This window comes from Aphelocoma coerulescens, chromosome 1, assembly GCF_041296385.1.
Source record: "Aphelocoma coerulescens isolate FSJ_1873_10779 chromosome 1, UR_Acoe_1.0, whole genome shotgun sequence".
Classification (NCBI taxonomy): Eukaryota; Metazoa; Chordata; class Aves; order Passeriformes; family Corvidae; genus Aphelocoma; species Aphelocoma coerulescens.
In genome coordinates this window covers 70399703-70418639 of record NC_091013.1, presented here as the reverse complement: position 1 = coordinate 70418639, position 18937 = coordinate 70399703, and the positions used below count along the sequence as shown (strand labels likewise).

The 18937-nt window shown below is 39.5% G+C and overlaps 1 protein-coding gene across 2 annotated transcripts in view; it reads right to left on the bottom strand.

The window, feature by feature from the left end:
- STARD13 (StAR related lipid transfer domain containing 13) overlaps positions 1–18937 on the bottom strand; it is a 289013-nt gene that overhangs the window by 190888 nt on the left and 79188 nt on the right. For both annotated transcript variants that reach the window (XM_069012168.1, XM_069012174.1), the window contains one exon: positions 16638–16772. In XM_069012168.1, the coding sequence (XP_068868269.1) occupies positions 16638–16772 (135 nt within the window). The remainder of the gene's footprint in view (positions 1–16637; positions 16773–18937) is intronic.

Here is an 18937-nt window from a genome sequence, read left to right as displayed (position 1 = left end):
AAATTATTTTCCACTGTGAATAAACTGACTCCATATCCATGAAATCATTTGCACCGGAGTTAAAATGTGAAGGACTCCTATTCTGAGTTTCCTGAGGGATGAGGTGGACCTGAGTGGTGACTCATGACCATGTCACAGATGAAGTACAGAGATCAGATCCATACAGATCCTTGTGAAGCAATGTTGGATGTCTGTGTTACATATTGTTACATCATAATCACGTGAGAGCATGGTACAGAGACAAGCCAGTGGCTCTGTGTGATGTTAGGCAAATAAAGTCAGGTTTTTAACTTCACTCTCAGTCCTGGATCTGTCAGCAATGCTGGCAGTGGAGAAGTAAGGATGCAGAATGGATGTGATAGCAGTCATGGAACAAGAAAAATTGTAAAGAAGACATACAGTAGACCAGAGAGAGATTTTAGTGAAGAGATGAAACAGGACACAATACATTATCAATATACTCCAGTGAGGGATGTAAAAGTTGGGAACCTATGGTCTATGTGCCTGCGATGCTGCTGAACTTTTCCCCAGGCTCTGTGCTCTGAGGCCTTGAAGAAATTCCTGTGGAAGGAATCCTGCAAAGCTCCACGGGAACAAATGTATCCCCAGACCTGCAGGACTAGAACTAAAGCCTTCATTTGCAGTGTCTTCTTACACCATGTTGACAACACTGTTCTCAAATATTCAAGTAGCTGCAATTTTGTCTGCTTTCCCACTACATGCAAAGCAATTTTAAGTTGAAAGTGCATATCTTAAATTATTGGTCCCAACACCGAGCCTATAATGTAGCAGTGATTTGCAAAACACTGGCAAAAACCTTCAGAAGAACAGTTAATGATAGGATGTAGTGTATCAATATACTCACTCAAAAGCCATGAATCAAACAGAACAAACAAGCCACAATTCTAACCAACATCTTCTTGGGAGGTAAAAAAACAACAACAACAAAGATGATCTTCAACAATAAAAGCCATTATGCCTGAAAATCCCTGATGTATCTTCTGTCTTTCAATATGCACAGTTTAATAAGAGTTCCTTGGATAAGGTGGGCAAAACAGAGAAAATAGATGCCTTCCCCACAGCCATCAGTAGAGTTGCTGCATTCTTCAAAGCTCTTGCAGTTTTGTGCCAAAGCCTGCTGGAGCTCATTGTGCTGAAGGACATTCAGGGACTGAACTGCCTTCAGTATGCCACTGTGCCTTATGTTTTACCTGTGCCTTCCCCAAAAAGCCCAGTGCTCACTGCCTGGCTATATCCATCCCCGAACCTGAGATTTTGATCTACCGTATGCTTTGCTGAGGAGTAGGTTTTGATCTTCACAATGAGAGGTTCAGGGCATTCGTTTTCAATATAAAAAGCAGCATAACAGCACATTGGTAAATGTCAGGGAAATACATAGGCTCATTCCCACACTGTGCAGCATTACCATCAGGAAAACTCTGGGGGGAGGAAACGCTGAGAAAGGAAACTCAGAACCAGAAGTCATTATGGGCATAACTCATATACAAGACAAAGTAAAGTGTTTATTTTAAAAATTATTTAAAGTGAGATATGCCTGAACACATAATTTCCCCAGGGATAGCTGGGTCTCTGGCAAGCACTTAAAACATGTATGCTTCTGGGATAAAGTTTTTTGAAGACAAAATGCTACCATATTGATTAGCATGAGAAGGATAATGATTTTCAAAAGCATATGATTTCTGGAAGTTCAAGCCAGTCAAGAAAAGTGGTACCATATGCCAAATGTGATGGACACTGCTGAAGACCTGGCCTTGTCTCTTAGGATTCAGTCAGAATTTAAGAGGAGCAGAGTTAGTGAGAAAATACTACCTATTCGGTAATTTTGAGTCATTTGCTGCAGGAAAAACAAAACAAAACCAGCAGATAGCAAGCAAACAAAATCCTACATCCAAAGTCATCTTTACTTTGGTTGCTTTTCCTCTCCTGCATGCATGGTACGTGAACTGTGAAACTCTGAAAAATTTAAATAATTCAGGAATCAGAACCTGTCTTTCCCACCCTTAACTGCAACTCAGTCTTATTCTGGATAGTCTCAGAAGGAAGGCCCATATGGCGTCTTCTCCTCACATAGCTCCCCTCATAGCTCACTGGGAGTTTCGGTGAAGACGAATCTGCCAGGTGTAGGGCACACAACATCTGACAGAGCCCCTTCATCATTCCTAGCAATCCACTGCCCTTATTTAGACCCAGATGTGTCTATGGCTTATCCCCAGGTTTTTTTACCATATTGTTACCTCTAAGGCTTCCAAAATTCCTACACAGGTTTCATCTCTACTGGCTGTCACTCTAAAACTCAACCTTTTTCATACCCAAGAAGTTGTGCAAATTGTTTTTCCCAGCCCATCTTCCACATATGCATCCTGCAGTGGATGCGGGAGCTGAGCATGCTGATGATGATATAGCAAATCTAATTGTACCATTATAGCCACCTTAAAGGGAAAGCCAAACTTTCATATGCCTAAGGGGAGTGGTTTAACAAATTTATATGCAGATGGAAGCATATCAAGAGCAAACAGCTAGTCATTCACAGAATAAATATTCCCATAATAAGTGCATAACAAGGAGCGATGGTAGAGCATGCAAAGCAGATGGCCGATCTGTGCAACTAAATGTGTGGGTCCCAGCAGCCTCATTTATGCTTGCACTTTCCCTGTTTTAGACTCTAAAGAATGAAAATAAAACAAGCAATAAAAAAAGAACACTGCCCCCTCCCCCCCCAAAAAAACAAACCCAAAAAAACCCCAGCCAAAACCAAAAAGAGAAAGAACAGGCCATTCCAGGAGATGAACTGCTGATCCACTGAATGAGAACTGCCAGACGATACACACTGGAAATCAGGATGTCCCGGGATCTGCTGTGTTGAAATGCCTACCACAAATGTGTACCTGTCAGTCAGATTGGGGGAACTGTTACCCGTAAGACCCTCAGCCATGTGCTCCAGCTGAGTAAGGGATCTTCTTAGCTGCCAGAAGACTTTGCTTTGCAAATGCAACCTTTGCAGACACAGCTGGGTGTAAACTGGGAGGCTGCTACTGGCTGTCAACCATGTTATTGGGATGCTGAGTCACTAAAAAGGGCAACTACACTGATTTTAATGGGACACCTATCACAGTACCCTGAATGCCTCAGACAGCAAGGTTCAAGATGTACCTTACTGTATTTTAAGTTTGAAGGAGCAAATAGTATTGCAAATAATGGTATTTTGTATATTCTGGGTTAGGTAGGAAGAAGCAAAGCAAGTGTTGATGGGAGTACACAAGGGAGTCCAGCACATCAGGGAAGACAATCTTGTGACTGATGGTGCAGGACTGAAGATGAAAAGACCTGGTTGATCCTTTCAGTACTGTGAGAGACCTCATGGAGGATGCTGGGCAATCACTTGCATTCTGACCTTCTGCCTTCCTGCTACAGCATGAAGATAGTGAAGACCACTAAGTGTCCTTCTTAGGTCTGAAAACTTAAATATTTCAATTCACCTCTTTGCATGTGGCTGTCTTTCTCCTGATATAGGAGGGAATGTGAATATTCCAGAATCAGATGAAATGTATTATTATAGAAATGCCCATCAGGAAACGCTGGGTGTGAACTCAGTCATGTCTACAGAACGCTTTCAGGTCCCTACACTAAAATGCTAATCATCATTAATTTATAGTTGAAAAGGTCTCATGTCTGCTTATGTACAATGAAAATAATGCAATCAGTCAAGCCTACATTCAAAAAGAAGGACAGAGCACACATTTCAGTGTTTTGTCCTCTTATTTTTTTCATGGTGATTTTTCAAAGCTATAGAAAATTTACAGCTTGGTTTGCTGTAAAATTTGTTTTCAGCAAACTCTCTCTTCAAATTAGTATTTTAGATGTGCCATATGGTACATGATTTTAGTTTCCCACATAATTTTTGTTTACCCCATAATGACCTTGATGTCTTCAGAGCTGGAGAATGTCTGATACCAGTAATTCATTTAGGGGCTTGAGGGGACCTTTTTAACATAATTTTTAGTATCCTAGAGTATTATATGTCTTAACAGGGAAAAAACCTACCACAGGCTTGTTTGATATATGCATGTCTACCATGCACATGCACTTCCTATCAATGTGGTTTGATATCAAGATTGGCCCAGATGACTTTATTGTCAGGGGAATCTGGACCTACTCTAGTCTGTACTGCAGGTTTTTAGTTTAGTCTGAGATCATGCATTAAGTCTTGGAATTCATTTCTACTGTTGAACCTTTTCAATCTCTGATATTGTGAAAAAAAATTAATCTTGAACTTCAACAACTATGGCCTGTATCTCAAATGATCTGGAAATTATGGATATTTAATGGATATTATAGATATTTCTCAGAAAAGATTATATCATGTTTATACCTGCTGCGAATCTTCCCCTGAGAGCACTCCCCAAGAAACCCACCCAAACTAGGGATATACACTCCCGGGACACCACCACTTCAGCCACTGTGAGAAAGGATGAGTTACTTCTTCTGCAACCACCTTTGTAAGACTTCCCACTAAAGATCAGTCTTGTCCAATAGGCAGTGACTGCATGGGCAGCTTGGCATCAAACTTCCAACCGAGCAACAACAGAAAAAAAATTCACTGTCCCAATGTACTTTGTGTCAGACAATCAAAAAAACCCACCATACTCTCATTTGCCACATCCTAAGAGAATGGCATTGCAGGAGGACAGTTAAGTGCATGACACACAGACCAGCCAAGAGGAATGGAGCCACAGGTATGATGCAGACTAGCCAGGACTCTGGGGAGGAGAAAACCATTTTGTTTTCCCAAGAGGCACAAGCTATTCTTGCTGATGGGATTTCAATCAGTTCACAGCAGCTGGAACTCCACATCACAGAGGCATACACAGCTGGACAGTTAGGCACCAAAATCAGTCTCAGTATAAAAGGCCACCCAGTAGAACATAAGTATACTCAAGCTGAATGTCTTAAGGAGCCCTCTCGAAGAGATGCATACAAAAAAAGCAGTGGTTAGCAGAAAAAGTCATTCTTCTGATATGTCTTAATAAAAATATACCCTGAGGAGAGAAATGCCAATAAATCGACTCAGAGCTACCTACTACCCAAAACTCCTGAAGAGACTGTAACAAAAAGAGGCTCCTCAGTTAAGCAAAGTCAACAACTGTGCAAGCCTCTGTCAGCGAAGAATCATACAATCCTGACCCTGGGTTGAATTCCTGCTGTGATACCAGAAATCAAAGGCAAGTCCTTGGTGAATCTTCAGATATACCTTCAGAAAACAGCACTTAAAGAAAGCAGGCAAGAAATCCTTGAGGCTTTGGTACAGGTACAGCTTGGGGATTAAAACTCATTATAACCATTTCTTGCCAAAACTTCTTTCTCTTTTCTTTATTTTGCCACAAGGGCTAGGGTGAACAAGAGACCCTTAATCACCCAAATCAGGTTCCCTGTTTAAAGAGTTCATTAAAAAGTGAGGGTAAAATCATACCGTGTTACACCTTGAGTTTATGTTAGTTGTTTAAGCTCTCACTAAATTCACTCTGCAAACAGACTGACTGACTGGCTGAAAAGCCAATGCAACACAGAACACACTCTGTAAGAATACAAGGATTTGCATCTCAAGATGCTCCAACTCTACAGTCCAGGATCACCACTGTCTAGAAAGACAGTGATGTCTGACATCAAAGTACAGTTGTGCTAGGATTGCACTGCCTGAGCAAGGAGCAACGAATAATTTACAGAGCCATGGCTATAGATAGACATCTCATTAGGCAGATTATCTGAGTTGAAATTTCAAGAACCTTTAGTAAACTATTTTTATACATGAATCAAGGACGACTCCATAAAAAGCCCCAGTGATCAAAAGAGGTCAAGGCTTTGGATTTTGCACTGCATCCTGAGCTGATGTGTCAGCAGAGTGATGCTGTGCACTGCTGGGAGCGGCTCCTCCCCACGCTGATGCAGAGGGAAGAGTGCCACCTGCTGAGGTCCTGCCAGCCTTCCCGCATCAGTCCTCTCATCATCTGCCGCTCTGACCACATTGCACCCTCCTCTGCCCGTGTGGTATTCCAGATTGCTCCGGGGTACCATGTGCCTTCTATCAACAGAGCTTCCTGCTGTGCTGGAGTTACTGAAGGGAGTGAGGAGGCATTCAGCCTAGGAACTTAAAAGAGAATAGGATGGGAATTCCCTTTTCACCTGAATCAGGCTGCAAATCTCCTGGGAACCGATGTGCCAGGAACTGTTTTTTGATGAATTTTCTGTTTACCTGTACAGCGATCCTTTGTAGTATAGGCACAACCATGGATTAATTTTAGTCAATTTACACAAACAAAGTGAAACACGTATCTTAGGATACTCCAGGAGCAAGGACAAACAGGCTACAGGAATTAATACCATTAATGGAACTGTGACTTTTGCAACCATCAGAAGATCAAAACGAACACGAAGGATAACATCCACTTCAGTGTCTGTGCAACTCTCCAGTCCCATGGGCATTACAGAGAGCCCAGATTCTGCAATGGCCTCAACCGCTAAAAGTCTTTTTGGTATTTTTTCCAGACAAACTTGTGAGACATGTAACTAGCTCTGAACATGCTCAAATTAATATTTAGTGTGCACATTGAGACACTAGATGAAACAAGGAGTCTGGAAACCAGGACCTACAAGAAAAATTAGATGAACCAGACTGACCTGCAGAGGGAAGGCAGAAGGCAAACAAGAACACAACTTCTTCTGCATACTGATGGTGAACACAAGAAGATATTTTACACTAAGAAAGCACAGTAAAACTTTCTAATGATCAGCGGGGTACTGAAACATATGATTTGAACGGGCTCTATAGTCTGTCAGTGGGAGTCTTAAAAAAATGCCAGACAAGCTTACATCAGGGTGACACAGGTATAGGTGATTCTGATGTGGTAAAGGGCAATAGCCTAGAAGTCCTCCTGAGGTCTCTCAGACTGCAGGTTGCTCCAGTTCCTCTCTGAGGCTGTGCTACCTCTGTGTCAGTGCAAACTCACAGTCCTAGATGCAAACTCCAATTTGTTAGCTCAAATTTTAAGACATGCAAGTCCTTCGAAATGTTCAGTCCAATCTGCAGCCTGCTGGCTAACCCAAAACGTTCTCAAGCTTTAATTGAGTGGTTCATCTGAAAAATTGTATTAGGACATTTTGCAATAAAGAAGCTTCAGCCACTTTTATTTCTGAGCACTCTGGTTTCGTATCAAATTATTGTAAATTTTAATGTAATGCATCCAAATACTGATTTAAAGAAGGTCATCATTATGACAATTGGCTGCTTCAAATAACATGACCTTTCTCCTACAGTGTATTATCAGCAAGACCCATCAAACAATTCATCTCAAAATCACTACTTTATCACTCTGTGTTCAGTCCTGGGAATTTACAAAAAAAAAAAAAAAAGGTAATATGAGTGGTAGCAAGATAGAAAACTTCACCAAATAATTTTTCTGAAGTTGTACTTCCCTTGTGTAAGTGCACATCACTGTCATCCCAGGACAAGGGGGTGGCAGTCAGGAAAAGCTGCCTCCTCCCAGTAGAAGCACAAGAAAAAGTTGTACCTTGAGAGGGATTATCTCTGCTAGAGACGGGATGCACAATTTGCTCCATTCATTTGCATAAAAAATGCTCTCCCTGTCCATTGTGCCGGGCTCTGTCTCTGGTGTGTTACAGATGGAAGTTCCTTCTTCCTCAGCGTGGGAAACAGGCAAGAGCAGCCTACAGGCTCTCCAGAGTACAAAGAGCCAGAGGCTGGTATTATGAGAGACCTTTGCACCACTGCTTAAGTGGGACCAGGGGTCTGACTCTGCCCAAGCTCTGAAATGCCACAGAAGCACTTTGTCAGCACAGGCAGGACACATTTTTAATTATACATCTCTGGTAATATCTGAATCCCTTTGCTTTGCTCTTGCTGTGAACAACAATTGTAAAAGTCAAAGGCTCCATCTCAATCATGAGCCGTCTGATCAACATGTGAAATAGCTGGGAAAACCCTGCCTGAATAAAAATTACAGAAGTACTTAAACAGAGGCCAAGATGAAGAAAATGAGTAATAGCTACTCTAAAAGAGGAATTATGATAAAACCATAACATAGAACATATTCACTCTTTTTTTTTTTTTCATGCTGTTGTAACAAATATATCACAGGGCCAGGAAAAAGAAAATGCAAACCCCCTGACCAGATGGGCAGACAGATAAAGTACGATAGCACATACTTCCCTGAAGAAAACTGTGCTCAACCAATCCCACAAACAAAAATACAAGAGACAGCCTCACAGAGTTGAATCCAGCACATTCCTGCCATTCTCATCCATGGGAGGTGGTGTACTCTATCATCTGTTCTTTCCTGTGGCTGCTATAAAACACAGTAGAAAATTGTACTGTCACCAGATTATATAAACCGTGTGTTGCATCTGGTAGCATGAGCCCAGTGGATGGTACGAATCATGCAAAGAGAAGAAAAGAGAGGGAAATTGTTTCCCTTTTGCACTTCACTGAGTACAAAGTTAACTGCATGGAAGCGAGGTTCTCTCTCTTTATATTTGCATAGGCATGGTATAATTTACTGTTATGGTTCCCAATCACCTCCAGTTATGCATGTATAGAGATTCTTATTTTCACAACTTGAATCTCATATCTATGGATAGAGAATCAGGACGTTTCAGTTTGTCTTGAAAAGCAGTGCATTTCTGAGGCTGTGCGCTAACACTGAAATATAAGTCAGCAAGTTTACTGTTTATTATTAGCAAGACTGCACTATTATGAAATGGTGTTCCTGCAAACAGTCAGTGTTATCAGAAATACAACACCGAAGCATTTCTGCAAAAGAGTTCAGTCAGAAGATCTGAAAATAAACATAATAACAAATGTTATTATAGAATATTTCCATTTACATATGATAAATATGTCTATAAAAGTCAAGTAGCACACGTAGGATTAATTTGGGATGTATATACTAATTAATCAATGCCAGCCTGCAGCTCTTATTTTGTCATTACAGCTGGACCTAGATGGCAAATCTCACTGTGTGAGCTTGGGACAGTTATAATGAGAAAGGGATTGGCCTGGCTCAGAAAAGTGCTCACTCAATAAATTTTGCTGGCAGTCTCTGCTCATGGGGTTTTGGCAAAATCACCACCAAGCCCAGCTGCTCTGCTGCTACTGCCATTCCTGGTGGACCTGCTGGCTGCCCTTGCAGAGGTGGGTGACCTCTATTTCCCAACTGCTTCTGTGGTTCTCCTCCCTTATTCAAAGCTTTTCTTGCAATATAAACAGACATTACCAGTTTGAACTACATAAATAGCCATGCAATGCTGAGCAATAAAAATAACCATTTCTAGTCTCCTCTCAATACAGATTTGGACTTCATATACCTTTTAAACTACATTAAATGAACTTTACTCCAAAATGAGTCGGAAACTTCAATTTTATTTTATACTGTATACAAAAAAATGCATATAAATGATCTTTCTACATCCACCTGAGATTAATCAAATAGTTTTAAATTATTTTTCAATGGCATTTTAGGAATAAGACAGCTCTTTCCTCTCTTACACAGATAACTCAATGAGTTTTAAAAATAAAATACACAAAACCTATCCCTAGCCTCCAGGTAATCCTTATGAAAACTAAATTAAAATAATGAATTTGATGCAAAATACTGTGTTAAAAGGATACCATTAATGTAATTTTAAATTAAATAAATATTTTCATAGATCAAGTGATTTAACCACAGCAGTTCAAAGTAATTTTAAATGCTACATACCTACATTAGGATTGTCATCTTCAGCTGATAACAGCATTTTTTTTCAGAAAAAAAATGGAATCAAGCAATTAATTAAAAAAATATTTGTATTGGGTCTGGCTGAGATGGAGTTGATTTTCCCCATAGTAGCCCTCAATAGGGCTGTGCTTTGTAGCTAGAACAGTGTTGATAACATGCCAGTATTTTGGCTACTGCTGAGCAGCCCTTGAACAACATGAGGCTCGCTCTCCAACCTTACCCCCTGACTCTCACAGGCCAGTGGGCTGGGGGTAGACAAGATCTTCAGAGGGGACACAGCTGGGACAGCTGACCTAAGCTTGCCAAAGGGATATTCCATACCACAGGATGTCTGCTCAGCATTAAAAGCTAAGAGAAAAAAGAAGGAAGCAGGGAAGGGCCTTCGTTATGACATCTGTCCAAAGCAACCATTACATGTGCTGAACTCCTGCTTCCCAGGCAGAATATTGCCTGCTAATGGAAAGTAGAGAATAAATGTTTTGTTTTCTTTTGCTTCTGGATGCACAACCTTTTCCTTTGCTTTATTAAACTGCCTTTATCTTGACCCACAAGTTTTTTTAATCTAATTTCCCCACTGAAGGAGCTGACTGTTGGAAGGAGGGAATAAAGACAAAAGGGAAGATAAGGGGCTATGCTGGGCTCTTACGTTTGCAGCCAGTCCTTGCTAGGAGCAGACTTTGGCCAGAGTGCTGTCAAGTGCACTGGAAACAAAGTGGATGAGAAAGCCTGGAGTATTATAGATATTGGAATATACAGCTCTCAGGAAGGAAGGGAGGCATCTGCCCTTCATTCCCTACTAGTGACTTTCATTAGAGTTAGTACAGGCTCTTCCTGGGCAATGAATATTCTTTTACTACCAAGAAAGGACTTAGTCTTAAAGCAGGGAAGATTCTGTCTTCCAGGAGCACTTGACCATCTCAGAAATGACTGCAAGTCTAGAGCACTCCTGGGAAAGAAGGGTGTCTCAATGTCCTCATTGTGTGGGCAGAGCAGGGGAAGAACAGAAAGGCAGCCCTCCTGTTCAGAGGCAAGAAAATCCACCATATTGGGGTACAGATGGAAGTGGAAGGGGTCACCTTACCAGACTACCTCAGCAGGCCTCTGTCCCAGTGGGATACTGGTCGGATTAAGTACTGACCACAAGAAGAAAAATTATGCAAAGACAAGGTTTCAAGCTACCTGCATCTGTAATGGAGAGCTATTTTGCTGACACAATTCATAGCAACATTAAGGATAAAGAAGAAAGCAATTCACATGACTAAAGGACACAGTTTGAAATTTGTTTTTCCAAGAAGGGGAACAATTGGAGCTAGCACTCTTTATGAGGAAAAATGATCTGGTAAGAAAACCAGAGACTGCATATAGATTCTGCTCTTGACCATGTTGAAACCAATCAGATGGTTTTGAGATTTTGAGAAAGTCATTGAAAACCTGATTTCTGCAAAAATTTCTGTACCTCTTCTGCATGAGCTATGCTACTTTTACAAGTGCATTTAATTGAAGTATAGACAGAAATCTTCAGCTCCAACTAAACCAAATAACTGTGTCTTTAAACACATCAGCTCTGAGGAAATGGAGCATTAAATGCTATGTCTTGATCCCTCAGGTCTAGGCTTCTTACTTTATCTTCTTGCACTTTATTGGTCATACAAAGTGGCCCAAAACTAGGAAAGGCATAAGAAACCTCTGCCCAGAGATTGCACAATTCTTCTTGGGGCTTTACTATCAACTTTGTCAATGGGGTGCAAGGTGAAAGTAAAGCATGATCTGCCTAGTCTTCACCTTGGGAAACACACCCCACTAGATAATGGATGCAACTGCTGCTATAAATTGTAATGTGAAATGATAAATTTATGACTGTATCCAGCAGTGACAGTGCATGAAACTTATTTCAGAGTCAGATTTAGGCATGTCTCAGATGTAAAATTAAGACTGTTTACATATTTTGTGGAGACATGAAGGGCCAGCCCAAGGCTTGTAAATAGCTTAAGATTCTCAAAATTCCAAAGAGTGCTAGTGAAAGTAAAAACTGTTATGAGTTGCCACATGATAACCTTTTCTGCCCTGGATGTTGGCAGCTATCTGATAAAAGGCTTGTCACACATGCTCACTAATGGAATAATCTCTGATCCCTGGTGGTCCAGGGCCAGCAATATTGAACAAGTAGTGCATGAGAAACACAAGGATTCTGACCTTGTTTCAGCTGTTTTTATTTTTTAATTTCTCCGCCTCAAACAATGTCAGAGGGTCAGACAAGCATTACACTTACTACAGAGAGATAATGACTATTATAGCCATAGATTACTACCTTATTAGTTTTATGTTTCTAAACAATGTCAGAAGATACCAGACATCTCTAGAACCTCTGACCTAAACTCTGAAACACTATTTATAGCATCAACTAGCATTTCTCAGAAAAAAAAAAATCTTAAAGGAATCATAAACACTTCAGTCATGTAGGTTAGAAGGCAGTGCATTTTCTGAATCAAGTGCCTTAGCACAGATAAACTACAGTTCACAAACAGTTTAAACTACCAGAAGATGACACTGATGTGAAAGAAGCAGTTTGCCCTGACTCATCTCTAGCCACTCTGACCCTCTCTTGCAGCAGCCTACATAATCATGTCTGAGCAGTGAATCAGATTGAGAATCCAGGCTAAAACAACCCCCCAAACTGTAAAATAATTAATTTTATCCCTATTGATTTAATATGCTCAAGCCATTTGTCAAACCAAAGCAGAAGACATCAAAACTAGGCTCAACTCTATTTAAAAATAAAAAACAAAAAAGCAGACTTACAACAGGTAAAGGAAAAAGCCCTTGTTACCAATATATGAAGTTTTGTTTCTTTGCTCAGTCACAGAGTGCATAGTGCAGAGGATACTGTGTTACCTGGAAGAGCTAGAAGGTGTTTACTGACGGGTTTTTCACACCACGTGGTATTAGATTTCTAAGTTAGACTATCAAAGTTTTCTCTGCTCAGAGCATAGAGGCAGGCACTGCCCATCAAATGCCAGATTTTAACTTATATGCCCTGGGAGGTATTTAGCTTATCCAGCTCTATGCCCTGATGCCTTGGGTAGTCACTTCTTCAAATACTTGACCAAGCAACACCAGCACTTTGGGGGTACAAAACACTTCAACAAGAGACCTACATTCAGGCAACGACTTCAAGGCAAGGTGTATCTTGCTGTAGATGGGCTCTTTCCTCTCCATTAATGGAAGCTCTATAATGTCTGTAATGTAGACATGGACTTAAAAACACCAGCAATTGTCAGGTGGAACTTTGCTGTTTGTCTCTCAGGCACCTGGCTTCCCTGCTGCCTTAGGTACATGGTTCCTTTAGTACCTGAAAAAGAAAGCTGCAGTGAAGCAGCCTTGTGGGGGGAAGGAAGGATGATGATGAAACCCATGATTTGCTTTTTTATTCCACCAAAATATTGTAAGAAGTGAAATCATACAAACAGGCATACAAACAGGACACCTACTGTGACAAGTTTGCCAAAGAACCCATCATTGCACCTTTTAGGTTGTTGGTCCATGAAAGTGTGAAGCTAACATAACTACCTTGTACTGAGAGTTGAACAAATGTGTCCCAACTAATCACTGCATATTATTCCTGAATTTAAGCATTCCTGCTATTTCTAGAACTGGTCTTCTCTGTTCTATTTGCTAATCTCAACAACTTATGGAGTATTTGTTTCTTTAAATATCTTGGGTATATGAGCTCCTGCGGAGTAGAGACAGATAAGGTCTTTTGGACCTCCTAACTCATAAAGAACTGGAAGAGAGGAAAAATTGGATCATAAAATACAAGAGGTCTGATTTATCTCCGTGTTACTCCCACGTTATGCATTATACCATCTGGATCATGAGAGTTAAACAGATGCAGACTGCAGTGTGACATGGAGGGAATTAGACCCTTTGTCATTTGGACCCATCCCTTCTACTATAATAAAAGCAACTTCAGTATGCCCTTTTTAAAAATTATGGAAAAGTCTGTACATTAAGGAAAAAGCAGTGAAAATCTGTGTATTGGAGAGATATGACAGACTCACACAGACTGCATGCCTGGAGCTAGACATGGCATTATTTGAATTTGCCCAAAAAAGAGCAAACCAAAAGCAGCACTTTGAAGGAAGTAAATGATCAGCTCTCCTGAATGGCATTTGCAAACACCCAGTTTCAACATTTATTCCTAATTTAAAGTACTGTCCAATTAAAAACCAGGTCACTAATTTTTCAAGAAATTCTTGCCTTCAGTAGGTTTCTAGACTTGCCGGTGCCCTAAGAAACATTTGTACTTTCTGCATTACCCTGCTCTTACTCCAAAACCTACAAAACTGATCGATACAAGGCACGGACTGTACTGATGACAATCTGTAGAACTGCTTTTTATCGTACAAGCATTTCCTGATTTTCAACAAAAAGAGAAAAGGAGACTTCAGAAAAGAAAAAAAACCCCAAAACTTACTTTCTCTGTCTTTCCTCCCACACACTGCTAGCCAAACAACAGCATTACTGCAACATCACTTCAAAAATATTTACATAGTACTAGTGGGAAGGCAGCTAAGCTGTGATACTTGTACATGCCTGAACATTTGGCCAAGGTAAAAAACAAATAAAGTTGGCAAGTTTCTTTTAATTAATTGTTATCTATTCCAACTAGAACAAGCAACAAATCAGAACAAATGTTGATGCTTCTGCAGAAATGGAAAATAGCAAACTTATTTTCCAAGGAAAGGAAATAGCTAGTGGGAAGACAATAATGTTTTTAATTAGCAAGCCAGTGGAGCCAATCTTCAAATTTCCTTTTCAGTGCACAGGATTAGGTTCATTTAATGAAATAGAGAATTTTTATGGTGGCATGCAGATCATTCTTTGGTAGATGAATATGACAGTGTTCAAGATACCTTTAATATACTAGCTTTTGCTTTAATCACAATTGCATAGATAACTTAAAATAAGCACCTCATTCAGAGAAAGAGAACTGCTGAACTATTGGCTTAATGCGTAATTACTGCTAACACCCATTGGCCTAGGGATAGGAGGAAAAGAGAGTGGCATATGTGATGCCAATGTCTGGAAATGGCTCTGAGGTCCTGTGTGGAACTAATATGCATGGCAGAAAATTGCCAGAAAGTATGCTTAAGAACATATGGATAGTAACACAGGATAACGGGTTAGAATAACCAGGATTTTGGAGACCAATTTTTTGGAATGATCATGCAGATACAGGCAATTTGACTGATACACTTCCATTTCAAAATGCCTCTGATGAAGTTGTCTATCAAACTCAAACTATGAAGGAAGAACGACAAAAAAGATGTCAAGAAATTTTCATTGCTAACTAAAAGTGAAAAAAGAAGGTTAAGAATAACTGATTATTTTCTTTTACAGTGGATGGATATTACCTGACAGTCTCACGGACATACGTTCAGTACACTCACAAATGAACTGGAATATGGAGGAATAAAAACGGACAGAGTTTTCTGATGAAATTCAACTACAGAGGTTAATAAAAACAAAAACTGACTGCATATTGCTGCAAAAGGATCTCATGATGTTGAATGATTGCAAAATAAGCAGAAAAATGTAGTTCAATAACAAATACAGTCACTTGCTGGGAAAAAAACCCAAAACAACAGCCTCAGGTATTCACTACTTCCTACAAGATGCCTGAGATTCAGTTTTTGCCAGTACAAGAATTACAGCCACAATAATAATTCAGCAACAACTTTACAGTAAGAAAAAGGTTTTGGTAGCACCTACTCCGCAACTGAACTTTGGAATCCATTGCTACAAGACACTGAATATCAAAAGAACAAATGAATACAAATGAGTACAAAAGACACAACTAGAGGCAAAAAAGACCCTTAGAGGCTATTAGTTACAAAAATGCAATAGAGTGTCTGGCTTCAATGTGCCTGCATGATAAATACCTCAAAGGAAGTTTAAATGGCTTACTATCTGCTTACCATGTCCTTACACTTCTTTCCTGAATACCCAACACAGGCCACTGACACAGTGCCATAATTACCTTTGATTCAATACAGTGCAGCCTCTATGTTGCATGATGATCACAAGCACTGCTGGCAAAAAAGTAATTTAAAACAGAGAGAAGAAACCATCTACATTTTAGAACAAAGACACTGATCCTAAAGTATCTTACATTTAGCTATTGGGAATGTAAATCAAAGCCTTTTGAGAAAACCTTCTGATGGATTTTAACAGACTTTGATTGCAGGCTACAGCATCACCTTGTAAAAAAAACCCAACCAAATAAATTTTGCTATTATTGGTTCGAAATAGGATTTAACTAAAACCAGAGCTGAACGCTCAGGCTTGCAGAACACTCAGGCTTGTAGTGTGGAATTCACCATGAATTGGGCATAGCCAACAGCCAAGCTAAAAAATCCTAAGGGTGCACTTCTAAAATAAGCCATGAAGAAAAAGCTGTGGTACCGGCACTGATGCCTGGAATCCATCACGTTACCTCCAGATGAATTACTCTTTAGAAGTGTCTGTTTCTTCCCATTGACTATGAAGGCAACCCAAGTGACTAGTTCAGATGCAGAAGTTTTCATTAGTGGTCTAAAATCAGATGAGATGAATCCCATAGCCCTAGAGTCTCATTAACTGATGTCCGATTTAACTTTTATCTGCACCTTTGAGAACCAAACTCTCCAAGTAGTGCAATATTTGCAAGAATCAAACATTTGATATGCATGGAATAAATTACTTCAAAGAAATACACAGACAGTTTTAATGATATATAGTAAATTTTGAGGTTAATGAACCTGTGAGTCAGATAATGTTGTAGCTACTTACATCAGTTTTAGGTCGTGCTCCAGTTGACACTTGGTAAGGTAAACAATCTAGATCCTGGTAGTCTCCTCTTCTATTTTTCCAAGATCCTTTTTCTTGATGATCTCCAAAAAAGCCTGTCTCTACTTGAACAGGGCACTGTAAGAGAATTTAAAAAACCCTATAAATAAAGGCAAGTCACAAATATTTTTAATGTGAATTCTAAGATAAAAAACTTTGGAATTGTATCTTTTCAAAGCCTTTTTTTTCCTCTGATGTAAGGCAAACATTTCATTTCAATTTTTTTTTCTCAAAAGCACCTGCTGCATCATTTTTACATTTTGCTAAGTTAGACATCCAGCCGTTATGGGAAGTCGCCTCCTTAACATACATAACACAGCTGGAGAACTAATCAATAGTAGTACACCTTCCTAAACTTAAAGGAACTGAATCACTTTTTAGAAATAGTTTTACTCAAATTATTTAAAACTATCTTTTACTTTATTTCATGTTTACTTTTGTATGTTAAACAGAGACCCAGCAAATTCCCATTTTTAAATTACAGACTCCGAACTATTCAAATCCATTTTTCCATATTCCCGGAAACCTGGGGACTTCTCACTTCCACACCATTTTTTTGAAAGGTGGATGTCCTAACTCCTGGCCCACACTGAATGCAGTGTCAGGAAGAGACCAGCCGTACAACATCCCCCCAGATATCCTGGTTTGCCAAGGAACAACTGTGTGAGTAAGCAAGAAGCAATACATGCTGCAGTCCAGCAGAATTCATACTACAGGCAATTAGGGAAACAGGATCATGGGTGCACTGCAGAGCAGTCCCAAGCTGTTGGGTACAATCATTCTAATCAGCCCATTTTCAAGCTCTTCCCTTCCACAAGGTGACAAATTTGCTGCTGATCTTTAACAGCAACTGCCCAGCTCCCAGTTAGTATATTTTGCAGGTGTGCTGGTTTGAATGCAAAATGAGGAGGCTTTGAAAAGGTGACAAAAGAATTAGTATGCCGCCCCGAAAAAGTTTGAAGACAATATACTAATGCAAAAGAATTAAATGAATGTGTGAGTTAAAGAAAAATTTTGTTCAATGAAAGTCATATCTCTAATATAAGATGGGGTAATTATAATCAAACAGGATTTCCCTGTCATTCATGAATAATAAAGAACTAAAATGGAAAAAAATGTGATTTTCGTTCTTAAGATCTCCTGCTTTTTCTGTACTGAAACTGACTACAAGATACTAAGTGGCAATGAAGCAGATACATTAAACAACAGGGAAACACACTGCAGCAAGATTCATTTACAAAGTGCCTCCTTCGATAGTGCTAGGAAAGCTTTTTTCATAGGAAAGGTATAGATTTTAGAGTAGTGGAACTATTAAATGTGTTTTTCCAAAACCTAGCAATTTTGCTGTTAGTACATTCACACAGTACAGCTTTTTGCACTTAAATCATGTGTTTAGAACATTGGTGAGAGAATGTTTCAGAAAATAATTTGATTATAGACAATTATTTATAATATTTTTTCTGGATCAGCTACTGAGGAATCCAGTCAGTGCTACTTCCTCATAATATTTGCCAAGAAAAAAATGAGTAGTGTCATTCATGGTTTACACAGATGTAGAAACAGATCACCCCTCAGCATTCATGTAAACGTTATTATCTTTTAGAAAACACCTTGAATTTGCTTACCAAAAGGCTGCAAGACTCCCTAGTCTCACCCAATAGGTCCCATAATATTTATTCACCCAGTCGATTTTCATTAACAAATATTTTGGCTTCTTCTGTAAAATTCTGTTCAAATGAGTACTATTAATAACAGATACTTTGACAACAGGAAAATGCAAAGAGTAAAAAAATCAAAGAATTGCTTCCATGAATAGGTGAAAAATCCTTCAGTAGAAAACTAGCTGGTTCAACCTAGTGGTTAAATTACAAAATATATTTCTGAGATACAGCATTTGCCATCAGAAATAACTCTGTCATCTGTTAAAAACTGTCCACACTCTCAAGAGACCAACTTTCAGAGCAGCAACTCCAACAAACCATGTTGCCACTCATACAGTAGTTAACTGCTTTGGAGATCTCAGGTCCCCAAAGTCAGCCTTACATATTTGAACAGTTCACCCAAAAACAGTGTCAATCGTAATTTCTTGTGTGAGTACCCAGTTGAGGATAAAACCATATGAAGAACACAAAAGTGGTTCATTTTATAGAAGCAAAATTTACCCAGTTACTAGCAAACACGTTTGAGATAGGCCTTCTTTCTATGCAAGTTACATTTTAAGTGACGAGAATAAAACATTTGGT